General features: G+C 34.4%; 1 protein-coding gene across 3 annotated transcripts in view; it reads right to left on the bottom strand.

The window, feature by feature from the left end:
- SKIC3 (SKI3 subunit of superkiller complex) overlaps positions 1-21,103 on the bottom strand; it is a 93,672-nt gene that overhangs the window by 42,358 nt on the left and 30,211 nt on the right. For 2 of the 3 annotated variants that reach the window (XM_010340357.3, XM_074383417.1), the window contains 18 exons: positions 20,137-20,277; positions 19,100-19,201; positions 18,126-18,265; positions 15,653-15,739; positions 15,462-15,565; positions 14,525-14,651; positions 13,721-13,900; positions 13,278-13,402; positions 12,101-12,354; positions 10,489-10,591; positions 6,865-7,041; positions 6,629-6,773; positions 6,385-6,463; positions 6,233-6,294; positions 6,063-6,119; positions 4,569-4,637; positions 3,412-3,486; positions 2,307-2,448 (listed from right to left, as the gene is read on the bottom strand). In XM_010340357.3, the coding sequence (XP_010338659.3) occupies positions 2,307-2,448; positions 3,412-3,486; positions 4,569-4,637; positions 6,063-6,119; positions 6,233-6,294; positions 6,385-6,463; positions 6,629-6,773; positions 6,865-7,041; positions 10,489-10,591; positions 12,101-12,354; positions 13,278-13,402; positions 13,721-13,900; positions 14,525-14,651; positions 15,462-15,565; positions 15,653-15,739; positions 18,126-18,265; positions 19,100-19,201; positions 20,137-20,277 (2,169 nt within the window). The remainder of the gene's footprint in view (positions 1-2,306; positions 2,449-3,411; positions 3,487-4,568; positions 4,638-6,062; positions 6,120-6,232; positions 6,295-6,384; positions 6,464-6,628; positions 6,774-6,864; positions 7,042-10,488; positions 10,592-12,100; positions 12,355-13,277; positions 13,403-13,720; positions 13,901-14,524; positions 14,652-15,461; positions 15,566-15,652; positions 15,740-18,125; positions 18,266-19,099; positions 19,202-20,136; positions 20,278-21,103) is intronic. The other variant, XM_074383424.1, reaches the window with a different exon arrangement.

Below are 21,103 nucleotides of genomic sequence, written 5' to 3'. Positions count from 1 at the left end.
AAAATTATAACAGACAGTGACAGAGATCTGACCTAAGTCCATCTTGCTTCTAACCTCCCTGCTGCCCTTGTTCAATCCTGGGCACAGGCCAAACTAACTTTGGAGGAACTTGGTTTGAAACAAAGGCGACAGCAACCCTCTCCCAAAACAAGCCCCCTTCTAGCCTGGGACTAGACTGCTTTTGCAGGACTTACAAATTAGTCAAAAGATTAGAAATAGGGCCGGATGTGGTGGCTCACGCCTATAATCCCAGCACTTTGGGAGGCTGAGGCGGGTGGATCACAAGGTCAACAGATCGAGACCATCCTGGTCAACATGGTGAAACTCATCTCTACTAAAAATACAAAAAAAAAGGTAGCTGGGCATGGTGGCACGTGCCTGTAGTGCCAGCTACCTGGGAGGCTGAGGCAGGAGAATTGCTTGAACCCAGGAGGTGGAGGTTGCAGTGAGCCGAGATTGCGCCATTGCACTCCAGCCTAGGTAACAAGAGCCAAACTCCATCTCAAAAAAAAAAAAGATTAGAAATTATGGTTTAGGAGTCAGGCAGCTGGAAGCTGCAAGATTCTGAACCTCCCCAAATTGCTCCTGGGAATAACATCACTATTCTAAAACCTAAGATAGGGGCTTGAGATGTTTTGCAAAACCGGCATTTGATGGATCAGCTGGCATCACCCAGATTGATAAACTGGCTCATCTAATCTTGTGGCCACTACCCAGGAACTGACTCTGGGCTAGAGGACAGCTTTAACTCCCTATGATTTCATCTCCGACCCAACCAATCAGCACTGTTGACTCACTGCCCGTCCACAACCATCCACCAAATTATCCTTAAAAATGCTGATTCCCCAAATGCTCACTTGGGGAGACTGATTTTGGTAATAATAAAACTCTAGTCCTCCGCACAGTCAGCTCCGCATGAATTACTCTTTTTCTATTGTAATTCTCATCTTGATAAATTGGCCTTGTCTAGGCAGTGGACAAAGTGAACCCATTTTTACATATCTACGAAGGTACAATGTAGAAAAAGAAATATATCTGATCTAATCTACTTAAAAGTAGTAGTAGAAAAATCAAACAAAAAAAAAAAGAAAAAAAAAGCAGCAGTGGAAAGTAAGTCTTCAAATCCTTTAAATTATTTAACAAAGTACAGTGTAACCATATCTTACATGACTGTTAGGTTCTAAGATCAATGACTAAGGTTGAAATCACATAGTTATTCTTGAAAAATCCTTAAAGTCACAAAAGAAAGAGTCAACAAAACTGAGTCAAAATAAGCATGAGGAAATCCATGCTTTCACATGCCATATCCACCCTAAGGCAAACCCCCAAATGCTAATACTTGTAAATTAATTGTCTACGCTAGTGCCTCAGGCTAAATGCATGCAGAGTGCCACAATCCCCACAATATCTACAGTGAGGTATTTTCTCTCCAGTTTTTCACAATTTGTCTTATTCTTTATATTATTTGACTGTCAATATTTACTGTTTTCAATACTCCTGCTTAAACTCCTTGCTTCTTTATCAGTATTTTGTCAAAACTTAATGAAACTAACATTTCTTGAGCATCTAGGATATGCCAGGCACTTGGCACAACATTTTGTACAAATCATCTTATTTAAACACTAAGCAATACTTTCCTGTTGAGAATTTTGGTAGCATGCCCAAGGTTTCAATCAAGGCTACAAAGTGGTGGAGTAGAGGTTTAAACCCAATGGTAGTTTTATTTTAAAAGACAGGAAATTATAATAGATGGTTAATAAAACTTCACCAATTCTGTCAACTTCCTAAACCTAAACATATTTTTCCAATATCTTCAAGAATAATTAGATGTTAAGGGGAGAAGCTAAAGACAGTGGGTTTAGCACTTCATTTATATTATCTCGTCTAGTTCTCACAACTCTACAATCCAGGTATTGTTATATCCACTACCCAAAGAGTAAACAGAGGTTAAAGGAGGTAAAACACTTGGCCTAAGACTGCAGAGAAAGTAAAAAGTAAACACAGAACAGCAGTAACTGTTCTAGTGTATAGTGAAGAGTGTATTAAAGCCTAATACACTACACTCTCCACTATAGCAGAGAAATGACTTTTATCCTGTATCATTAGGTAGTAATTTTCATCTTTCTTCAAAAGCCTTTATTAACATTTACAAAGTAAAGACTGCTTTGCCATTGCAAAAAGAAGGCAAATTCATGTCTTTCTAAAAAAACACCAATATTTAATTTGAAATGAACTGATTTTAAAAATTACTTAAATTATTTCAATAGTTATTCAAATATCTTGCTATTATGTAACAGGTATCTTACCTACGTATTTATTCAAAACAACTTGTGCTGCTGGAATAGCATTCATCTGGAGGATGTTGTACTGATACAGCTCTGTTTCTCTGTTGCTTTTATCTTGCAATGTTGTGCAGACCCAATATGCATAACCTAATGCTCCTTCGGTCTTTTAAAAAAATCAATGTTAACAAGTCGACATAGGATAATAATTATGTCCATAAAAATAAGAAATAAAACAATGTACTTCAATACAATAAATAGCCCATCTCAGTCTACTTTAAGTCAACTGTTAAAAGTATCTTTAAAGGAAGGGTCATTATGATAAAACACAGAGCTAAGACCACGCTAAAATTACTTGCTCCAATCCTAACTAGAAGAATCAAATGGGATAAAATGCAGAAATCAGAGCCTCGCCTGATGGGTTGACTTTCCCCTCCTCAGCACCATTGCCAAAGGTCAAACCAAAACAACAACAACAACAACAAAATACTAAAACATTTTCATAATAATCTAGAAATGCCTACCATGCCTACTCCTTATCTCATGTCTATTTTTTTTCCTGGAGTCTCAGTTTCTAGTCTATTAATATATGACCACTACTGTATCTATTAATTCTCAATGTCATTTCTTCACCAGCTCTTGAAAGCTGTAGGAAAAAGAAAAGCAGAAGTTCTTCAATGCAAGACAACTAATCTGTTTCTAAGAAAGAATAAAGAATAAAAATAACTGATGTCATTAACATCTAATATCACTATCTATCCATTTTCTTTTTCTTTTTCTTAGAGACAGACTCCTGCTCTGCTGCCCAGGCTGGAATGCAGTGGTGTGATCATAGCTCACTATAACCTGAAACTCCAGGGCTGAAGTAATCCTCCTGCCTCAGCCTCCTGAGTAGCTAGGTCTACAGATGTACACCATTATGCCTGGCTAATTTAACAAAAATTTTTAAGAGACAGGGTCTTGCTATGTTATCCAGGCTGACCTTAAGCAATCCTCCTGCCTTGGCATCCCAAATCACTGGGATTATAGGTGTAAGCCACTATGTCTAGCCAAATATCTATGCATTCCCTTAATAAGGATAATACTTTTCTCATTAATGAATCTTCAATAAGAATGTTTAGAGTCTTACATGCATATTGAGTTCTGTAGTGTGCCTGAAGAGATCCATGGTGTCATAACTTCCAACTGTCTCAGCAATAAGAGCCTATAAAAGGGGGGGAAAAAACAGACTGTTAATGTGTTTAAAAGAAAATATTAATAACAATAATAACAAATGAAACTGTTTAGAAGAACCAAAGGTTTACTAGCTGTGCTTACTAGCAAAGTTAACAAGTTTTTACTTCTATTGTTATTATTTTAACTAAATCTACCAGTTATCTGTTAAAATAAATTATTTTTAAAACCAAAAATACCTTTAAAATAAAAATTAAAAAGTGATTCTGATAATCATCTAAGATCTACTGACCTAGAGGAGTACTACTAGAAGTGAGGTCCCTTGGACCAGCCTCATAGTCATCACTTGGGAGCAGTTAGAATGCAAGTTCTTGGGCTCCCTGAGTTCAATGCTGACATAGAGGTTAGCATAATAATGCCACTACTCCCAGATGCTACCACAGTGAATGGGAGCAGGAGTTTGCCTTTCTATCTCTGCTTGCTTCATCAATTAACTAGAATTAGACCCTCTCAAAAGTACAATAGGAGATCTCTAAATCCTAGTTAAAAATTTTCTGATATGGGTGATTCTCCTACTCTCTGAACCAAAGCAACTAGTAACTAAGTATCCTGATTACTACTTGGCAGTACAAAATTCAAAATTTGGGGGAGGAGAGAATACTCATAAATAAGTGACAAATCAAATATGGAGATTTTACAGAAGCATAATATTCAAAATGATCTTTGTAAATGTGCATTTTCTGCACATGTGAGTTAAACAATAGAGTTCTGGGTTTACTTTTTAAACACAGGAATGTCAGATTGGTAAGTGTTCAAAGGCCCCCCAAATCAGAGTTAAATCCTTACAAGCTATGTGGCCTCAGGAATCACACTTAGGATCTCTGAGTTTCTATTTCAACAACTATAAAGAGAGTATAACAACAACCATACCTCAAAGAATTGATGATAGATTAACTGAAATCGTGTCTACAAAGAGCTAAGCACTGTAACTGGCACAAAGTAAGACTTCAAATGCTGTCCATTACCATTATTATCATTGTTATGCATATTAGTCAGTTATTTATATCAACAGGCTTATTAGTAACTATAGTAACTACATGTTATATATCTTACTTGTCCAATCCAGCACATTAAGTAAGATGGATCAAGGGACTGGGCCATTTTGAAAGCTTCATGAGCTTGCTAGGAAAAAAAGGCAAAAAATATTACAGCAAGTCATTTTATAACTTATTAAACTGCTTATGTTTAAAAAGCATAAAATAAGAGAATAAGTCAAACCTGTCACAATAAATATGTATGAACACAAAATTTCACTGTTTAAGCATAATTAGCAATGCTTAAAGCAGTGTTTTGCTATTTAGTTCTAGAACACTCCTGGGTACAACAGATTTCTCCCCAGGTTAGGAGTTCTGAACCCCAGTAAAACGGCAATATAGGTGTCTACCTTACAGTCTGCAGAACTTTTAAACAACCAATCATGCATTCATCAGCTAGCCATAGGTTTGAAGGCAGTGATTAAACAAGACTACCTATTCCCCTCTCTTTTAGCTTAACTGGGAGGATAAGAACTCACAACTAATGAAGCCTTAACCAATGAAGTCCTAGACATGTATTATATCTTCTGCAAGAGAAGGAGTGATCAACAACATAATTCTGCATTAAACAATCAGGAAACTTCAAAAATACCTAACTTGGACACATTAATTTGCATGCCTTTTTTTTCTGCTACAAAAAATAACTATTTTATACTATTTTCTCAACAATCTACGTATGGCAGGAAACCAGTCTTATTTTTCTTATTTTTAAGTTCATGGGCAACAATTCTCCCATGCCACAATAAAAGCACATCCATAGCTTACTTCACCTAACATTGCTTCACTTGAATTTTTAAAAAATATGTTCACATATTTTAAAATCCAAATTAATATTTTCTTTCAAAGTATTTATAATTTTTTTTTGCAGTGACTTAACGTATCCTTGAGAATAGTGCAAAAGCTTTTTGGGAGGGGATTCAATATACTGGCTGTAACACAAAACAGTTCAGACATGGTATTATCTATAAATTTGTAGAAACATTTCAAACATGTCCTATAAACATGATCCCAGTCATTTTAGTTCTAATTGCCTAATGTATAACTGCTCAAGTATGACAAATTACACTTGCTATTTAAAGAGATTAATACCTGCTAAAGCCAAAATGTAAATCAACCAAGCAAAAATTAAACTTAAGCTGCTAGAGAGTACCAAGTGTCTCCCTTGCAATTATCTACTCCACCTCCAACGCTCTACACAGGACTTCTCTTACATGTGTACAGATTAAAACAATGCTGAATTGATTCAGAATAGAATTGTTTTAATCTCTAAATAAAAAAACCAACATAATCATAAAACCAGAAGTTTCTTGAGGGTCAGAAAAAGGAAAATAAATCTTACACATTAATTATTTGACATAAATTGCATAACATCAATTAACTAGCATACTGGAGAGCATACTGACTAGATAGCAACATGCAAAAACATTTCTCCCCAAGAAGCTGAGCTGTTGAGAAGATAATAATATAGAAAACATTCTTTATTTTAAATATGACAGACAGGCAATATATTTACCTCAATATTTTCATTTGTGAAGTATAACACTCCCAAGTTGGTCCATGCAACAGCATTCTAAAAAACATATTTTTTTTTCTTAAAATAGGCCCCTCGTCTATTTGAAAGTCTCAGAAAATTAGAAATTCTAAATTATGAAGTTCTTTTTCATAGACACATAGAATACTTACAATTTGTTCTGACTGGATTGATTTGATGAAACAGTGCTGAGCAAGGCCATAATTTCCAATACCTGAAAAATACAGAACTTGATGAAACTGAAATACACAATCTTTGTTTGAAATACACAATCTTCTAAAAATATTGAAGTGTTAATTCTCACCACTGTAACATGCAACCACACCAAGAGCATTCCAGTATAAGTGATTATTACTGTCGAGTCTCACTGCTTTTTTCAGACACTGAAAAGAAGTTAAATTAGATTAATTTTTATTTCTTGGAATAGCAGCATGTATATCAATATATATGTGGTTTTATGTGAAAAAACTATTTGCTTCTACTAAAACATCTTTGAGAAAAGCACTTAGTGTTTTTAAAAGTTTGTAAAAAATTTATTTAAACCATACATTTAAAGATTTCTCCAGCAACTCCTTAAGATCATTCACATTGCTGCCTGTTTCTGCTAGATGCTGTGCTTGGCGATAATAATTAATTCCAAGATCACACCATGTATTAGATGTAGACATCAGTTTTAATGCACGACCATAGCACCTACGGAAATATAAAAGTTAATGTTATATTTTTTTGCTACAATGCCTTAATTCAATTTGAATGTCATTAACTGGCAATCTTTGCAAATTACCTTCCTCCAAGGTGGAGGAGCTCATTTTTCTTTAATACTTGTTTTCCTTCTTTCTGACCTAGAAGGACTCCTAAAACATTAACATTCACTTTAGATGGTGAGACAGCATAAAGACAGGTGCAAGCATCCCCAGCTAGCTTCCAGAGGCAGGACACATCCGCTCGATGCTGCAGAGCACTAAAAAAAGAAACAATGTGATTCTTATAAATTATTTGTAAAAAGCACGGAGTTTATCTCCGATTATTATTGAAACAGAAAAACTGTACACTGAGCACTGCAAATGCTTTACGAGCTTCCTCCTAACTGAATTATATCATATCACCTCCCTAACAGGAAAGAAGAAAAGGAAAAGGGAAAGAGGAAGGGATTATTTAAGTGCCAGAAATTTTGTGGACACTTTTTTATTACTCTTCACCATTTTTATTAGACGTAGCAGCAATCACATAAATAAGTTTTCCAGGACCAATTTTATTATTACAACGTTAAAACTGTGCTTTTTGTGTTTGTTTAAGTGATGACCAAGGGAATAAAGTTTGTAACTCTCTCACAATTGACAATTGTAAACTCAGGTTTTTTATTTTAGTCTTCCCTCATGCTGTGTAGTTTTGACTATGTTCTCACAAAGTTCATGAGTTGGGAACTCAGTCTCCAGGGCAACAATGCTGAGAAGTGGAACCTTTAAGAGATGATTACGTCATGAGGGCTCTGCCCTCCTAAATGGATTAATACTGTTATTGAAGGAATGGGTTAGTTGTCACAGGAGTGAGCTCCTGATAGAAGAGTAGGTTCAGTCCCATTTTTTTTCCTCTTGCATTCTGCCCTTCTGCCATAGGATGACCCTTACCAGATGCCAGCACCACGCTCCTGGACTTCCCAGCCTCCAAAACCAAGTCAAATAAACTTCTACTGTTTGTAAATTAACCAGTCTGGTATTCCGTTATAGCAGCAAAAAATTGATGAAGACACCCCAAATAAAATGTGTGAAATGTATTTGGTAGGGTCTGAAAGACTTCTATAAATTTTATTTTTTAACTGGCATAATAATTGTACATATTCATGGGGTACAGAGAGATTTTTGATACTATATAATGTATTGTGATCAGATCAGGGTAATTAGCATATTAATCATCTCAAACATTTATCATTTCTTTGTATTAGGAATGTTCAATATCCTCCTTCTAGCTATTTGAAACTATGTATTATTGTTAACTACAGTCATCCTATACTGCTACAGAACACTGGAACTTATTCCTCCTATCTAGCTGTAATTTTGTGTCCTTTAACAAAAATCTCCCATGTCTCCCTTCTCCCTAACCTTTCCAGCTTCTAGTAACCTCTGTTCTACTTTTTACTTCTATGAGATCAATTTCTTTTTTAGCTTCCACATTTGAGTAAGGACATATGGTGCTTAACTTTCTGTTCCTGGCTTATTTCACTTAACATAATGTCTTTCAGTTCTGTCCATGTTGCCTTAAATGATAGGATTTCATTCTTTTTTATGGCTGAATAGTATTTCATTGCATATAAATAACATATTTTCTTTATCCATTCATCTGTTGTTGAACATCTAGGTTCATTCCATATCTTGACTATTGTGAATAGTGCTGCAATAAACATGAGTACAGATGTCTCTTTGACATAATGATTTCCTTTCCTTTGGATAAGTTCCCAGTAGTGGAATTGCTGGATCACATGGTAGTTCTGTTTGCAGTTTTTTGAGAAATATCCATACTGTTATCCACAGTGGCTATACTAGTTTGCATTCCCATAAACCATATAAGAATTCTCTCTTCTTTACATCCTTGCCAGCCTTTATTTTTTTGTCTTTTTGATAACAGACATCCTAACTGGGGTGAGAAGATACCTCACTGTGGTTTTGATTTGCATTTTCCTGATGATTGGTGATGTTGAATATTTATTCCCTGAGACCAAAAATAACAAAATCTAAACATGGAAATCTGAAGAACCACATTTATAGAAACAAGAGCAGACTGAATGAACAAGTTCAAAAAACAAAGAGAAATATTAATTATGGTGACAGAGGGCAATTCCTTTTAGAATGAGAAAAACTTCAGCTATGTATTTCTCTTCATTTTTCTCTTCTTGAGATCTTATAAATAAAACATGGCAATTTCATTTAAGCCAAGTCTCAATAATCAGCTATCACAAGCTGCTATGTTACTGGCAGATGGATAAGCAGATGGAACATTTTTCATAGTCTTTTCTACTCATGGAGTCCAGCCAAAAATCATTTTCCTATGTCTTCCTTAAAAATAATATTAATTATTGTGGTCATGACTAAAAGCCCACTGAGAATAAGAAGGAAGGGCAATACTATTTGGAGTTCCTTTGTCTAAATATCTTTACAAAGTTTTTTAAATTGACAGCAAAAAATGAGAAAAGAGAGGGAAAAAAGTGAAAGAGGTGATTTTAACAGTCTAAATTCTTTTAAGTTCAATAAAAAAAATCTATAGTTAAGTAACTTATATCACCCTTATACAATAATTTTGACAGCATTAACTCCATCTAAGTCTAGAAGTAAATATACATTTGGAGATTATAATTGTTTTATATGCCACCTTCTAATGGGTTATGTAACATGTTATCCAGAATAATATCCCTAGGCTCAGAAAGGCAGTATTTATGACTAAGTTACTGTCACCCAAAGGTTCGTGTTTACTTTTAAATACCAGTTCAAATAAAACATACCCTCTACACAGTAATTTTCTCTTAAGAAAGAATTACATTATGTGAGACTTGAAAAGCAGCTATAAAACTCAGTGAGATAAAAAAGGGTTAGGCTGCATTCACAAGGAATGTGGGGGAAAAACAAACAAACAAAAAGGTTAGGTTTTCATTTCATATTTGGTTTATATGAAAAGCAATTCTGGAGCAACCAATAAATAGAAAACAGAGGAGAAACAAAGCAGGAAAAGAGGGGAAGTAAAAGAAAGATGTTTAAGAGTTAAAAAAAAAATTCAAATGCACATCTAACTTGTGGACATTTGGAAGTTATCTACCACAGATAACACTTTTTCTGACCTAACCAATGAATTTACAGTTCTATAAAATGTAAATTTATAATTTACATTTTATAGAACTACTCAAAATTTTCTGATTCCTTTCCTGTTATTATACACATCACTTTTATCCTACACAGTTTCTCTTCAGGAGCAATCATACTGTCATTTCCCCTTACCTTCAAGACCTACTAATAATCCTGCTATTGGCTCTCCCCACTGAATGTAAAGCATATTGACCACCTGAAGCCCTATTTCCCTATTGGTTCCAATTAAAGATATTTATTTCCAGGTCTACTGAAAGAGAACACTAACACATGGTGTCAGAGCTGCTGTTCCACTAGCCGACTGCTCCTTCCTTCCTATTCTTTCCTATGCATCCAGCCAGCCACTACTAAGAGCAGAAGAAATTATATATGTTTCCCCAAATGCAAAATTAATACAACATGTAGATCATAGAAATAATTGGCTTGTCTGTTATTCTTTATGTTTGACATTCTTCGTAACTGCTATATCTAGCAGAATACATAAAATAATCTTCTAAATTTGGCTTCATTATAATATTACAAAAATCAACACAATAAATAATAAGAATAATACTAACCAAGTAAAATATTCCAGCGCTTTTTCTATGTAGTCTACGGCTTTTCCATCAAGATAATCAACTAGAGCTGCTTTTGCCATCAGAAGATGGCATTCACCCAAACCTAAAATCAGGTAAGTTTGTCACTGTTATTAAAACACACAAAACACTTAAAATGAATTTCAAATACATTTATTGGTGTTATTTTAAAGCACTTTCCAGAAAATAAAACTTAATGGCATGTTATAAAATTATCTTAAAGCATGATCCTACATTCATTTAATAAGAAATTCAAATGGAAGAGTTCTATTGGAGTAAACATGCACTAGAAGTTCTGAAAAAGTTATCTATGGAACCCAAGAATTTCCTTAACTTTGGGCAGGTTACTCACCTCCTAAAACCTTGGCTACAAAAATAGAGATATTATTTACATGTTGCTCTCCATCATATTACTACTTATTAACCACTGTGAAACAAGGTATGTTTTTTTATATTACAATCTGCATAGCAAAATATAAGAATTAAATGAAATAGTGATTTCTTAAAGTGTCTAGTAAAGATTTCATAAATGTGAGTTCTCCTTCTCTTGAGGAGTTTTACAAAATTCAAAAAAAAAGTTTCAAGCATTAAGTTATATGTAATTTAAAATATACTATTTATGCTGTCTATGTGCTCACTTCAGCAGCACATACACCAAAACTAGAATGATAAAAAGAAGATTAGCGTGGCCGGGTGCGGTGGCTCAAGCCTGTAATCCCAGCACTTTGGGAGGCCAAGGGGGGTGGATCACGAGGTCGAGAGATCGAGACCATCCTGGTCAACATGGTGAAACTCCGTCTCTACTAAAAATACAAAAAATCAGCTGGGCATGGTGGCATATGCCTGTAATCCCAACTACTCAGGAGGCTGAGGCAGGAGAATTGCCTGAACCCAGGAGGCGGAGGTTGCGGTGAGCCGAGATCGCGCCATTGCACTCCAGCCTGGGTAACAAGAGCGAAACTCCGTCTCAAAAAAAAAAAAAAAAAAAAAAAAAAAGAAGATTAGCATGGCTGCTAAGCAGGGATGACACAATTTGTAAAGTTTTTTTAAAAAGCAGAAAGAAGAAGAAAATGGAGGAGAGAACGCATATATAATGAGCTTCAGGCTTTTTTAAAAGTTCAAATATAATCATTAAAAATGTAGATTATACATGGATGGCGGCATTTTATATTACCAAAACTAACTTAGATAACTACAAAACAATGCAAGTTGTCTCTACAATTTAAAAATATAATTTAATGAGTGTGTATAACTTACAAGTAATTATAGGGATTAAGATATTCTGGGGATAATGAATTAAAAATGGAAGAGTAGGGAAACACATTTTAGAGATAGTTTTTTAGATCTAATAGTTATACTATTTGTCTAAACGTTAAATCTCTATCATATTACTATTTGTTAATTTATGAAATGAGATTTGATCTTTTTATATTCAAATCTATATAAGCTATACTGTAAGAGGTTCATACCAGATGCTTGATGTTGACTAAACAAGTCCTTTTCAAGTTATTCAATATATTTAGGTAAGAAATCTACTCAAGGATTTTATACTTAAGTATCATAAAAGTCAAAGGAGCTAATAAAAAGCAATTACCTTTTAAAGCAGGCACATAATCTTCTGTCTTTTTAATGATCACCTGGTACTGAGCTACAGCCTCCTTATATTTGCCTAGGATTTGCTGTATTGCTGCAACCTTAAACACACTGTATGTCGATTCTGGGTTCAGCTCACTGGCTTTCGTGAAGGATTTCAAGGCTGTTGTGTAGCCTCCTCTGCTTAAGTATGCCTCTCCTAATGATTCCCAACAATTGAAGTCCTTTGGGTCTGCTCTTAAAGCTGCCTGTAAACTAAAATTTCAAAAAACCATAAGAGAACTAAAAGTTATAGAACTATCTCCAAATCTGAAAAAAATAAAATAAAATGAATAATTCAACTGAATCATACTTATCTGTGGCTTCTTCTACTTATAAAAGTGCTAAAGCATGTAAATCTGTTCATTTTGTGATTAATTTTTTTAATACTAAGAAATGTTATTTTAATTTCAGAATAAATAAGAATAAAATGCTTTTTTTTGAAAAAGTGTTGAACAAAATTTCTTTTCCTTAATTATTTCAAAAAATTCAAGTTTTCTATACTACCACGACAGGTGACCATCTCAGTTTGCCTCATCAGTCCATAATCCCCCACCTGCAATCCTTTTACCAAACAGAAATACCACAGTTAAAATATAGAAATAGGCATGCTTTAAATATCTGATCAAATTCCATTTCCGTGAAAATGCCTGTACTCTAGATACTAACATAAACCAGAAACAACTTTATCTTGATTCAAATATATTTATTTACATTTAAGTACTGTTCAAATCAAATGACTCAAATTGATCATATATGAGCTGCTCCAAATGCCCTTCAAGCTGTCAAATGTTTCCCTTGCCAAAAACAATGTATGTCAGCAGAATAACAAAGATATGTGCCTCGGCTTTTCATCACTAAAATTTCTATTGAGAATCTACTATACGTATTTATGAAGACTTCAATTCACTAAACTGGCTATCTCCTCAAAAGCAACACATTGTTGAATCCATCTCTGCAATTCCACTGCCCTGCTGACAATAAACACCAATTGATCACAGAGTAATTTTGTTATTTCTTCTCTCAAAATACAACCTGTAAGAGACAATTTGTAAAGTTCATTTGAGGTATAAATAACGCTTAATTTAAGGAATGATTATGCTTGTCTAACATCGTTTAAATACAATAAGGTGACTTACTCAGCCACTGCTTGAGAATGCTGACCAGCTTTCAAATAGTACAGTCCTCGCCTAAGCCAGGCCCATTTTGCCGTTCCAGCACTTGCCTTTTGAGTTACTGTTGTTAGGATAGCTAAAGCAGTTTCCTAATAATAAGAAAATACTAATATTAGATACATTGAATATTATAAAAAGACAGAACACTCATGTAAAGTACACAGATATATTTTCATTTCCCACTTCTGATTTTTTAAAATTACACTGGTAGACACTAAACTACAGTTTCAACAATAAGTGGTTAGTAATTTAACATCTGCCAATAGAAAAAAACTTTATAGATGTAAAAATATTTCTACTGCATCTACAGAAAAAGAAACTAATAACTTTCAAGTATACATATATAAAAATATTTTCATTTATATACTCAGGATAAAAAAAAAGGGAAACGTGGTTATTAGACATACCATATCTTCAAGCTCCACACTGAGGTCAACCGCTGCAGCTCCAGATTCAGCATCAGTGTCAGCTAATTCAAAGGCTTTCCTATAACATCCACGAGCTCTGTTTTTATCTCCCATTACATCTCTGTAATAATGACCTAAATAGCGGAAAACTTTGCCCATATATGTATCCAGTCTTGCAGCCTTTGAAATAAATATTGACAATACCAGAACATCAAAAGTTCATTTAATATCTTAAAAAATACAGAATATACACAGATTAAAGAAAAAAGAAATAACTTCATTAAACATACAAAAATATGCCCAAAAAATCCTTTAATGTAAGATTTAAAAAGGAAAGCTGTCCCTCATTGCTTATAGAAAGTAAATGGAAGTATAAAAATATTTTCTTTTTTGGAAAAGGAAATGTAAAATTAAAGCTGTTACTGAATTAATCTTCTCTGATGAGTCAAGATAAGAATGTTAAACTTATAGATGTCAAACTTCTAAAAAAAACAGGACTTTAAACATGTAACTTGTATGCTCATAAAACTACAGTGGAAATTACCTAAAAAGTGTTGTCTATCAGAGATAATTATGTCTCATTTTCTACAACACATGCTTTTTAATAAGTAACTTTAACATTTTGTATTTTAATTTTTTCCTTGAAAAACCCATGTAACACCATCATAAAACGTTATGTAGGAAAGATAAAGCACCAAAAACAGGTCAGTAAAGAGTAACTGTAGGAAACAAACTTATATGATTATTATTTATAATTTTGTAATGCCATTTCAACTAAGAATTGAATTGTAGCACTTGCTTTACCTTCAGAAAGTGGGTAAGAGCCTTTGTTTTATCTTTTCTTGTCTCTTCACCCATGAACCAGTATGTTAATCCCAGTTGGTAATGATATTCCGCAACTTCAGTATCTTTCTCAAGAGCTCTCTGAAAACTAAGTCACCAAAGGGTAATAAAAAGAAATGGCAAAATAAATAAATACACACACACACACACACACACACACACACATACACACACACTATAGGAGACTTCTAGTTGGAACAATCAAAGTTTGAGTAATTCGGAGGTGCCAAATTAGAAATAAATCATCACTTCAGAATTTATGTGATCATAAGGAAAAAAGTGATTTGTTTTTGAAGAAGAGGAGCTTTAAAAAGCACCGTGGCCTTTTAGTACTACCATGTGCTAAGTGTTCAGACTACACTGAACATTACATCTGCTTAGTGAACATTATAATCAGCTAATTAGATTTTTTTTTTTTTTAGCCCGAGTCTCGCTCTGTCAAACAGGCTGGAGTACAGTGGAACAATCCTGACTCACTGCAACCTCTATCTCCCAGGTTCAAGCAATTCTCAGGCCTCAGCCTCAATAGCTGGAACTACAGGCATGTGCCACCATGTCCAGCTAAGTTTTATTTTTAGTAGAGACAGGGTTTTGTCATGTTGCCCAGGCTAGTCTTGAACTCCTGGGCTCACGTAATCACCTGCCTTGGCCTCTCAAAGTGCTGGGATTACAGGTGTGAGCCACCACACCTGGTCAAGAATGGCTAATTAGGTTTGAAACCCATTATATAATTTTTTATAGCTACTGTACTACATGCTAAACATTTCTTAAAAATACTAAAACTTAAAGCCCACAAAGATCAAATTCATAAAAAATCAAGCCTACTCATTTTGAATTTTTGAGAAATATAAAAGAACTCAGATGTTAATGGTTCTATGACCAATCTATATATCCTTACCATTTTTCTGCTTGTAGATAGTCCTTTTTGGTGAAATGAATCAAAGCCTCAAGGGCATGAACTTCAGCTAGGTCAGGGTAAGAAGAGAGAAGGTCTTCCATAATCTATAAAATAGACACCTGTCAATTCTATATCCAAATAACAATGACTTTTAACTCAAAAAAATGCTCACTTAGAATAAAAAAGCTAACCTTTGCAGCTTCATCTAATGAACCTTTGTTCCGATAGGCCAAGCTTTTGAGAACCAAAAGTCCTGGGATATTATCTGCATCGGAAACCTAGAAAACAATTGTAACAAACTGCTATAAATCTCCTTCAACACAACCACAGCAATGTTTGCTTTAATGAAAAAATGAACACAGAAAAGCAGGGTCCTAATAGAATAAAGAAATAGAGGTCTTGATTTCTATCACTACTAACCCATCTTCACTCTTTATAACATTTTTATTAAGGAAAATCTCATATACATAAAAAATTACAGAAACTAGTATAATAAACCCACATGTGCCCATCATCCAGCTACAAAATCACACTCATAGGCAATCATTTTTTAATCTATACCTCCACCAATTTTACCACATTCCTGTTCAGATTATTTTGACACAAATCCCAGATATTTTAACTTTTTATCTGTAATACTTCAGTATGTATATCTAAAAGCTCATTTCTAAACTACATAACCACATTACCATTATCGTACTTAAACAAAACCAACAATACATCCTTAACATTATCAAGTTTCCCAGTTGTCTCATAAAATATCTGAACAATTTTTAAAATCAAAATCCAAGTAAGATACATACATATGCACTGACTAATATGCCTTAAGTCTCTTTTAATCAATAAGATCCCCCTCCTTCTCTTTTTTTTCTTCCTTAAAATTTAACTGTTGAAAAATATGGTCTATTTGTCACAGTTTCTCAGAGTCTGGATTTTGCAAAATGTATTTTCAAGGTGTTTAACATGTTCCTTGGTTCCCTGAATTTCCAGTATATTAGTAGTTGGGTTAGAAGCTTGATCTGATTCAGGTTTGAAGATTCCCAAGGATACTTCAGGTGTACTTGCACTTGGTTGGGTCTGATTGTCTTTTTTTTTTGAAACAGAGTCTCGCTTCAACACCCAGGCTAGAATGCAATGGCATGATCTTGATTCACTGCAACCTTTGCTTCCTGGCTTCAAGCAATTCTCCTGCCTCAGCCTCTCAAGTGGCTGAGGTGTACACCACCAGGCCTAACTAATTTTTTATATTTTTAGCAGAGATGTGGCTTCACCATATTGACCAGGCTGGTCTCAAACTCCTGACCTCAATTGATCACCCACCCTGGCCTCCCAAAGTGTTGGGATTAGAGGTTTGAGCCACTGGGCCTGGCCTGATTGTTTTTCTTTTTGTAATAGTAGCATCCATTAACCTTTGATGCCTAGATCTTTTAATTCATTGGGGATTCCAAAATGGCAATTTTCTGTCACCTTCTTTTATTAAATGGAATAATTCAACAAAGACAAATTTATCCTACCCTCATTATTTCACTATCCTGAGGAGTAATTCAGAGACAAAAGGCAGAATAAACGCCTTTATTCTTCACAGTTGGGTTCTTGGCACTCCCCCAAAGATTTGTTTTCTTGAGGACATTTGATGACTTTTTTGTTTTCTGTATCATCATGAACACATAGCTTTAACAGATTTGACAATCTGATGTATTTCAACATAGCACATCAGCTAGTACTCTTTTTAGCTAGCAAGAATCTCTTCATGCTAGCTCTTGAGCCCTTTTGCAGTCTAAGCCCTTTTATAGTTTCTTGCTTTCTAGCATGACAAGGTGTTCTCAGCTCATCTTGTACATTTTCTATCTCAGACCTGGACTCTGCTAAACTAGCAGAGTCCAAAAACTTTTCATTTTGTTTTTTTGTGAAAACATTATTTGAAAAATCTTTATAAAACATTCACACCAAACAAATGACTGGCAGGATGGCAAAAGGAAAACAAGAAAATATTAATTCTTGAAGGATGCTGACAACGGTTCTGATTTTTAAAAATATTATTATATACAAAGCCCTTTGAAACACATAAAACTAAACTTTTTTGAAAAACTCAATTTTAATTTTAGACCAGTAGTAGTCTTTACCTGACAACAATCTTTAGGGCACAATGTTAAAATTCACAATTTACCAGTTATGCTTTTTTTTTCCAGTATGGAATTTCAAATTGCTTGAACCCCAAAAACAAAGAAATTGATTTCATTATGAAATATCAATCTTTTTTTGAAAGAAGCAAATAAACAACATTCTCTACCATGAAGCTAATAGTGTTCTTAATTATTCTTGTCAAATCTGCAGAACATTTCCTGGAGGAAAAAATTTAGAATCTCAAATTAATAATAATCAAGTAGTAATAACCTAAGAGGGCAAAAGGAAGAAAGGAGAATAAGTTCTAGAACTAAAGAAAGAAACAGTCTTGTATCACGAGTACTGTAAGTCCTTAATCAAAAGGCAAACAAATAAAATTAGAAGTTCCCAAATATATGAATGACTTATAAAAGTGCAGATGTGGTGAATTCACACCTCTAACACAAAATCTGTGTAAGTAAATGTTTGTGGTAGGCAGAGAAGGGTTGTTGCCTGGTTACTGGAAACTAACCAAAGTTGAAGAAAACTTGATAAGACTACCTGATCGAGAGTACGAATTGCTTCCTCTGAAGATTCATAATCTGAAAGTTTAACCAAAGCCTCTGCTTTCAAACGAAGACAAAGATTCCTCTGGTAAAGACTGCCACCAGACGCACCACGATTATCTATGATCTTCAGAGCTGACAAAATTAAAGGTATCCAAATGAAGACAGGCATATCACTTCAGTTTTTTTTCCCCCTTTTTAAAGGATGACATATAATAAATTGCAGATACAATAAGCATAAATTTTCAAAACAATATACATGAAGAGTAACTCAAAACTAAATATAAATTCTTCCCTGAATTCCTTATGGAAAGACCTGAATTTAAAACTGAACATATCTGAATTTAAAACCTCTATCTTCACACAATATAAAATGAAACTGAACATCCTTAAAAAAATGACAATGGCTATATATATCTGCTAAACAATAAAGGTTAGCCCATAACCAAAGCACCTGTAACAAATACAAGAAATTAAGGATACTGGAAGAGGAAAGAAGCTGAATTAGAATGGACTAAGGTGAACTATTTCTCAGTCACAGAGGGCCAGCTGTCAGGTGGGTCAGAAACAGTGAACCGCTTTCATGATTTCCTATCCCCACCCTTCACCCTGTCACATTCAGATATGCTCCAAGATGCCTAAGGTTTCCCCTCTCTATATCAGGGAAATTAAGAACACATGTGTCTTAGACACACCAGAAACTTCCTTGTTACAAAGACAGAGGACCCAAGCCTAAACTGACTATGTCAATATTTCAAATGCAGGAAAATTTTGCTAAATATTCATTGTCAATTTAAAAACAAATACACTGGTAGACATGCATGCAGACTTTTATTTAACCTCAGTGAAATTAAAATTAGCATTTTAAAATACAAAATATAGCATTTTGGTTTTTAAAAATCACTATCTTTGTCCTTTAAAATAAAAACAAATTGGGTTACGTGTCAACCCAAAAAGTATCAAAAATACCTTTATGGCATGAAAGAATAGCTTCTTTAGGTCTATGTATTTTGACTTGGGCTTCTGCCAGATGAAACCATCCAGTTGTGCAGAGAGAGCTTTCCTTTAACCCTAAAAGGATAAAAACAAACACAAAAATCAACATTTCTGAGACTACATAGATGAATGGCACCACCACCTACTCTCCAAATCAGATTCCTCCCCTCTTCATCTCTCATATTAGCTACAAAGTCACACTGATTCTCTGCCCCAATTAATTCCCCTCCATACCTTTTTCTCCATCTCTACCAACACCACTTCAGTTCAGACCTCCACCACCTTTATCCCAAATCACTCCAAGTGCCTGGCATCTACCCCAATGCATTCTCTACACTGTAGCCAGAATATTTCTAAAAATACAAATCATATTATAAAATTCCCTGCTAAAAATCTTTCACCGATTGCCCACTGCTGTTAGGATAATGTGCAAACTCCTTACCAAGGTTTTGCTAGGTCCCTCTACAATCTCACTTCTTGTTCCCCTTGTACACAAATGTCATTCTCAAACCCCTGTCAACCTGCAATTCTCTGAAGAACAGTTTTCCTCTTAGCTCAGGCTATTTCACAGATTCATCACTGCCTAAAATGTTCCTCTCATTCCCTTCATCCACCTACCTGGCTTGTATTTGCCATTCAGATCTACAATTTGAATGTAGGTTCTTCCAGAAACATCATACCTAATAAGATTAAGTTAAAGCCTAGGTTCCTAAGGCATATACATCTACATATCTGTCTATCTTTCTATTTATTTATCTAAACATATAGATATCCTTATTTTACAAATTAAAACACTGACACATGGGAAAGTTTAATTAACTTTTCTGAGGTCTTAAAATTAGTGATTAGCAGAGTCAGAATTCAAACCCAAGCAGAGTCCAAGGTATGCAGGTACACTGTTTTCCCTTCTACCTTAGATATACATTCCTTAAAGGAAGCCTCAAAGATAAATGCCTACTGACTGAATAATAATTATACTTCACGTTACATGCCATACACTGTACATTTACCTTCTGTTAGGTTCCTAACAGCATCTTCATACTTTTTGTCTTGTAATGCTTTAATGCCTAAGCCAATGAGGCCTGGACCACTTTTTGAATCCATTTCTACTAATCTACAACAATACTGCTGTCCCTCATCAGTGAGATTTCCTGGAATTAAAAGAAATGGTTATTAGTATACATATATCAAGTTTCTAAATGCCAAAACCCATATTCTTAAATCTCAAAAGCTGCCTTTATATTCTTACACATCCTTTACCACATGCTGATTCCAGAAATTCAAAACTTAAATAGACCAGCAAATGCAGAAAATATTAACATTTCATTTAAAAAATTATGCTTTTTCATCTTCTTAAATATTGGAAGTAGAAACCACTTTAGAATCTCAGAGAAGAAACTTGCTACTTGCCAGTAGACTAAGCCACATAACCTACTGCTTGCCAGCTATAACAATTTCGGTTGCTAAATGCAGGAGCCCTTGTCAAAGCAGGGTATCTTTCATCAAATTCTATTCCTGGGCAACCATGTACTGCTAGAGGCATGGCAATCAGATCCAGTGGATTCTTCCAGCATCCAAGGATCACAAGATGGGCAGGTTACTCATCAGGACACTGCACAAAGACTTAGTCACACTCCTCTTAAGTCTACAAGTTCACCAGCACATTTCCACGTTTTTCTAAAACTATCTTTTTCTATATAAGTGAATCATGACACTTATGAAATAGTCATCCAATGCCTACATTTATTTTATTCTCAAATTTATTTTGGTAAAAGTTTAGAAAACACTATATATTTTGTAGTATTTCCATTTTCTCCAATCTCAATCCAAGAAAATCATAAAAACAAACAAACAATGGTAATTTCTGTTTTTAGAATAAATGGCAAATAGCATTCATAACTGTAATAAAGTCATTTAATCACTTAGGAGAATTCTTAAAAAGACAGACCTGAAGCAGTAAATACGGGAAACAAAAAT

Source organism: Saimiri boliviensis, chromosome 1, assembly GCF_048565385.1.
Source record: "Saimiri boliviensis isolate mSaiBol1 chromosome 1, mSaiBol1.pri, whole genome shotgun sequence".
Classification (NCBI taxonomy): Eukaryota; Metazoa; Chordata; class Mammalia; order Primates; family Cebidae; genus Saimiri; species Saimiri boliviensis.
Note: the sequence above shows the minus strand (reverse complement) of the source record. Positions and strands in the feature narration are given on the sequence as shown.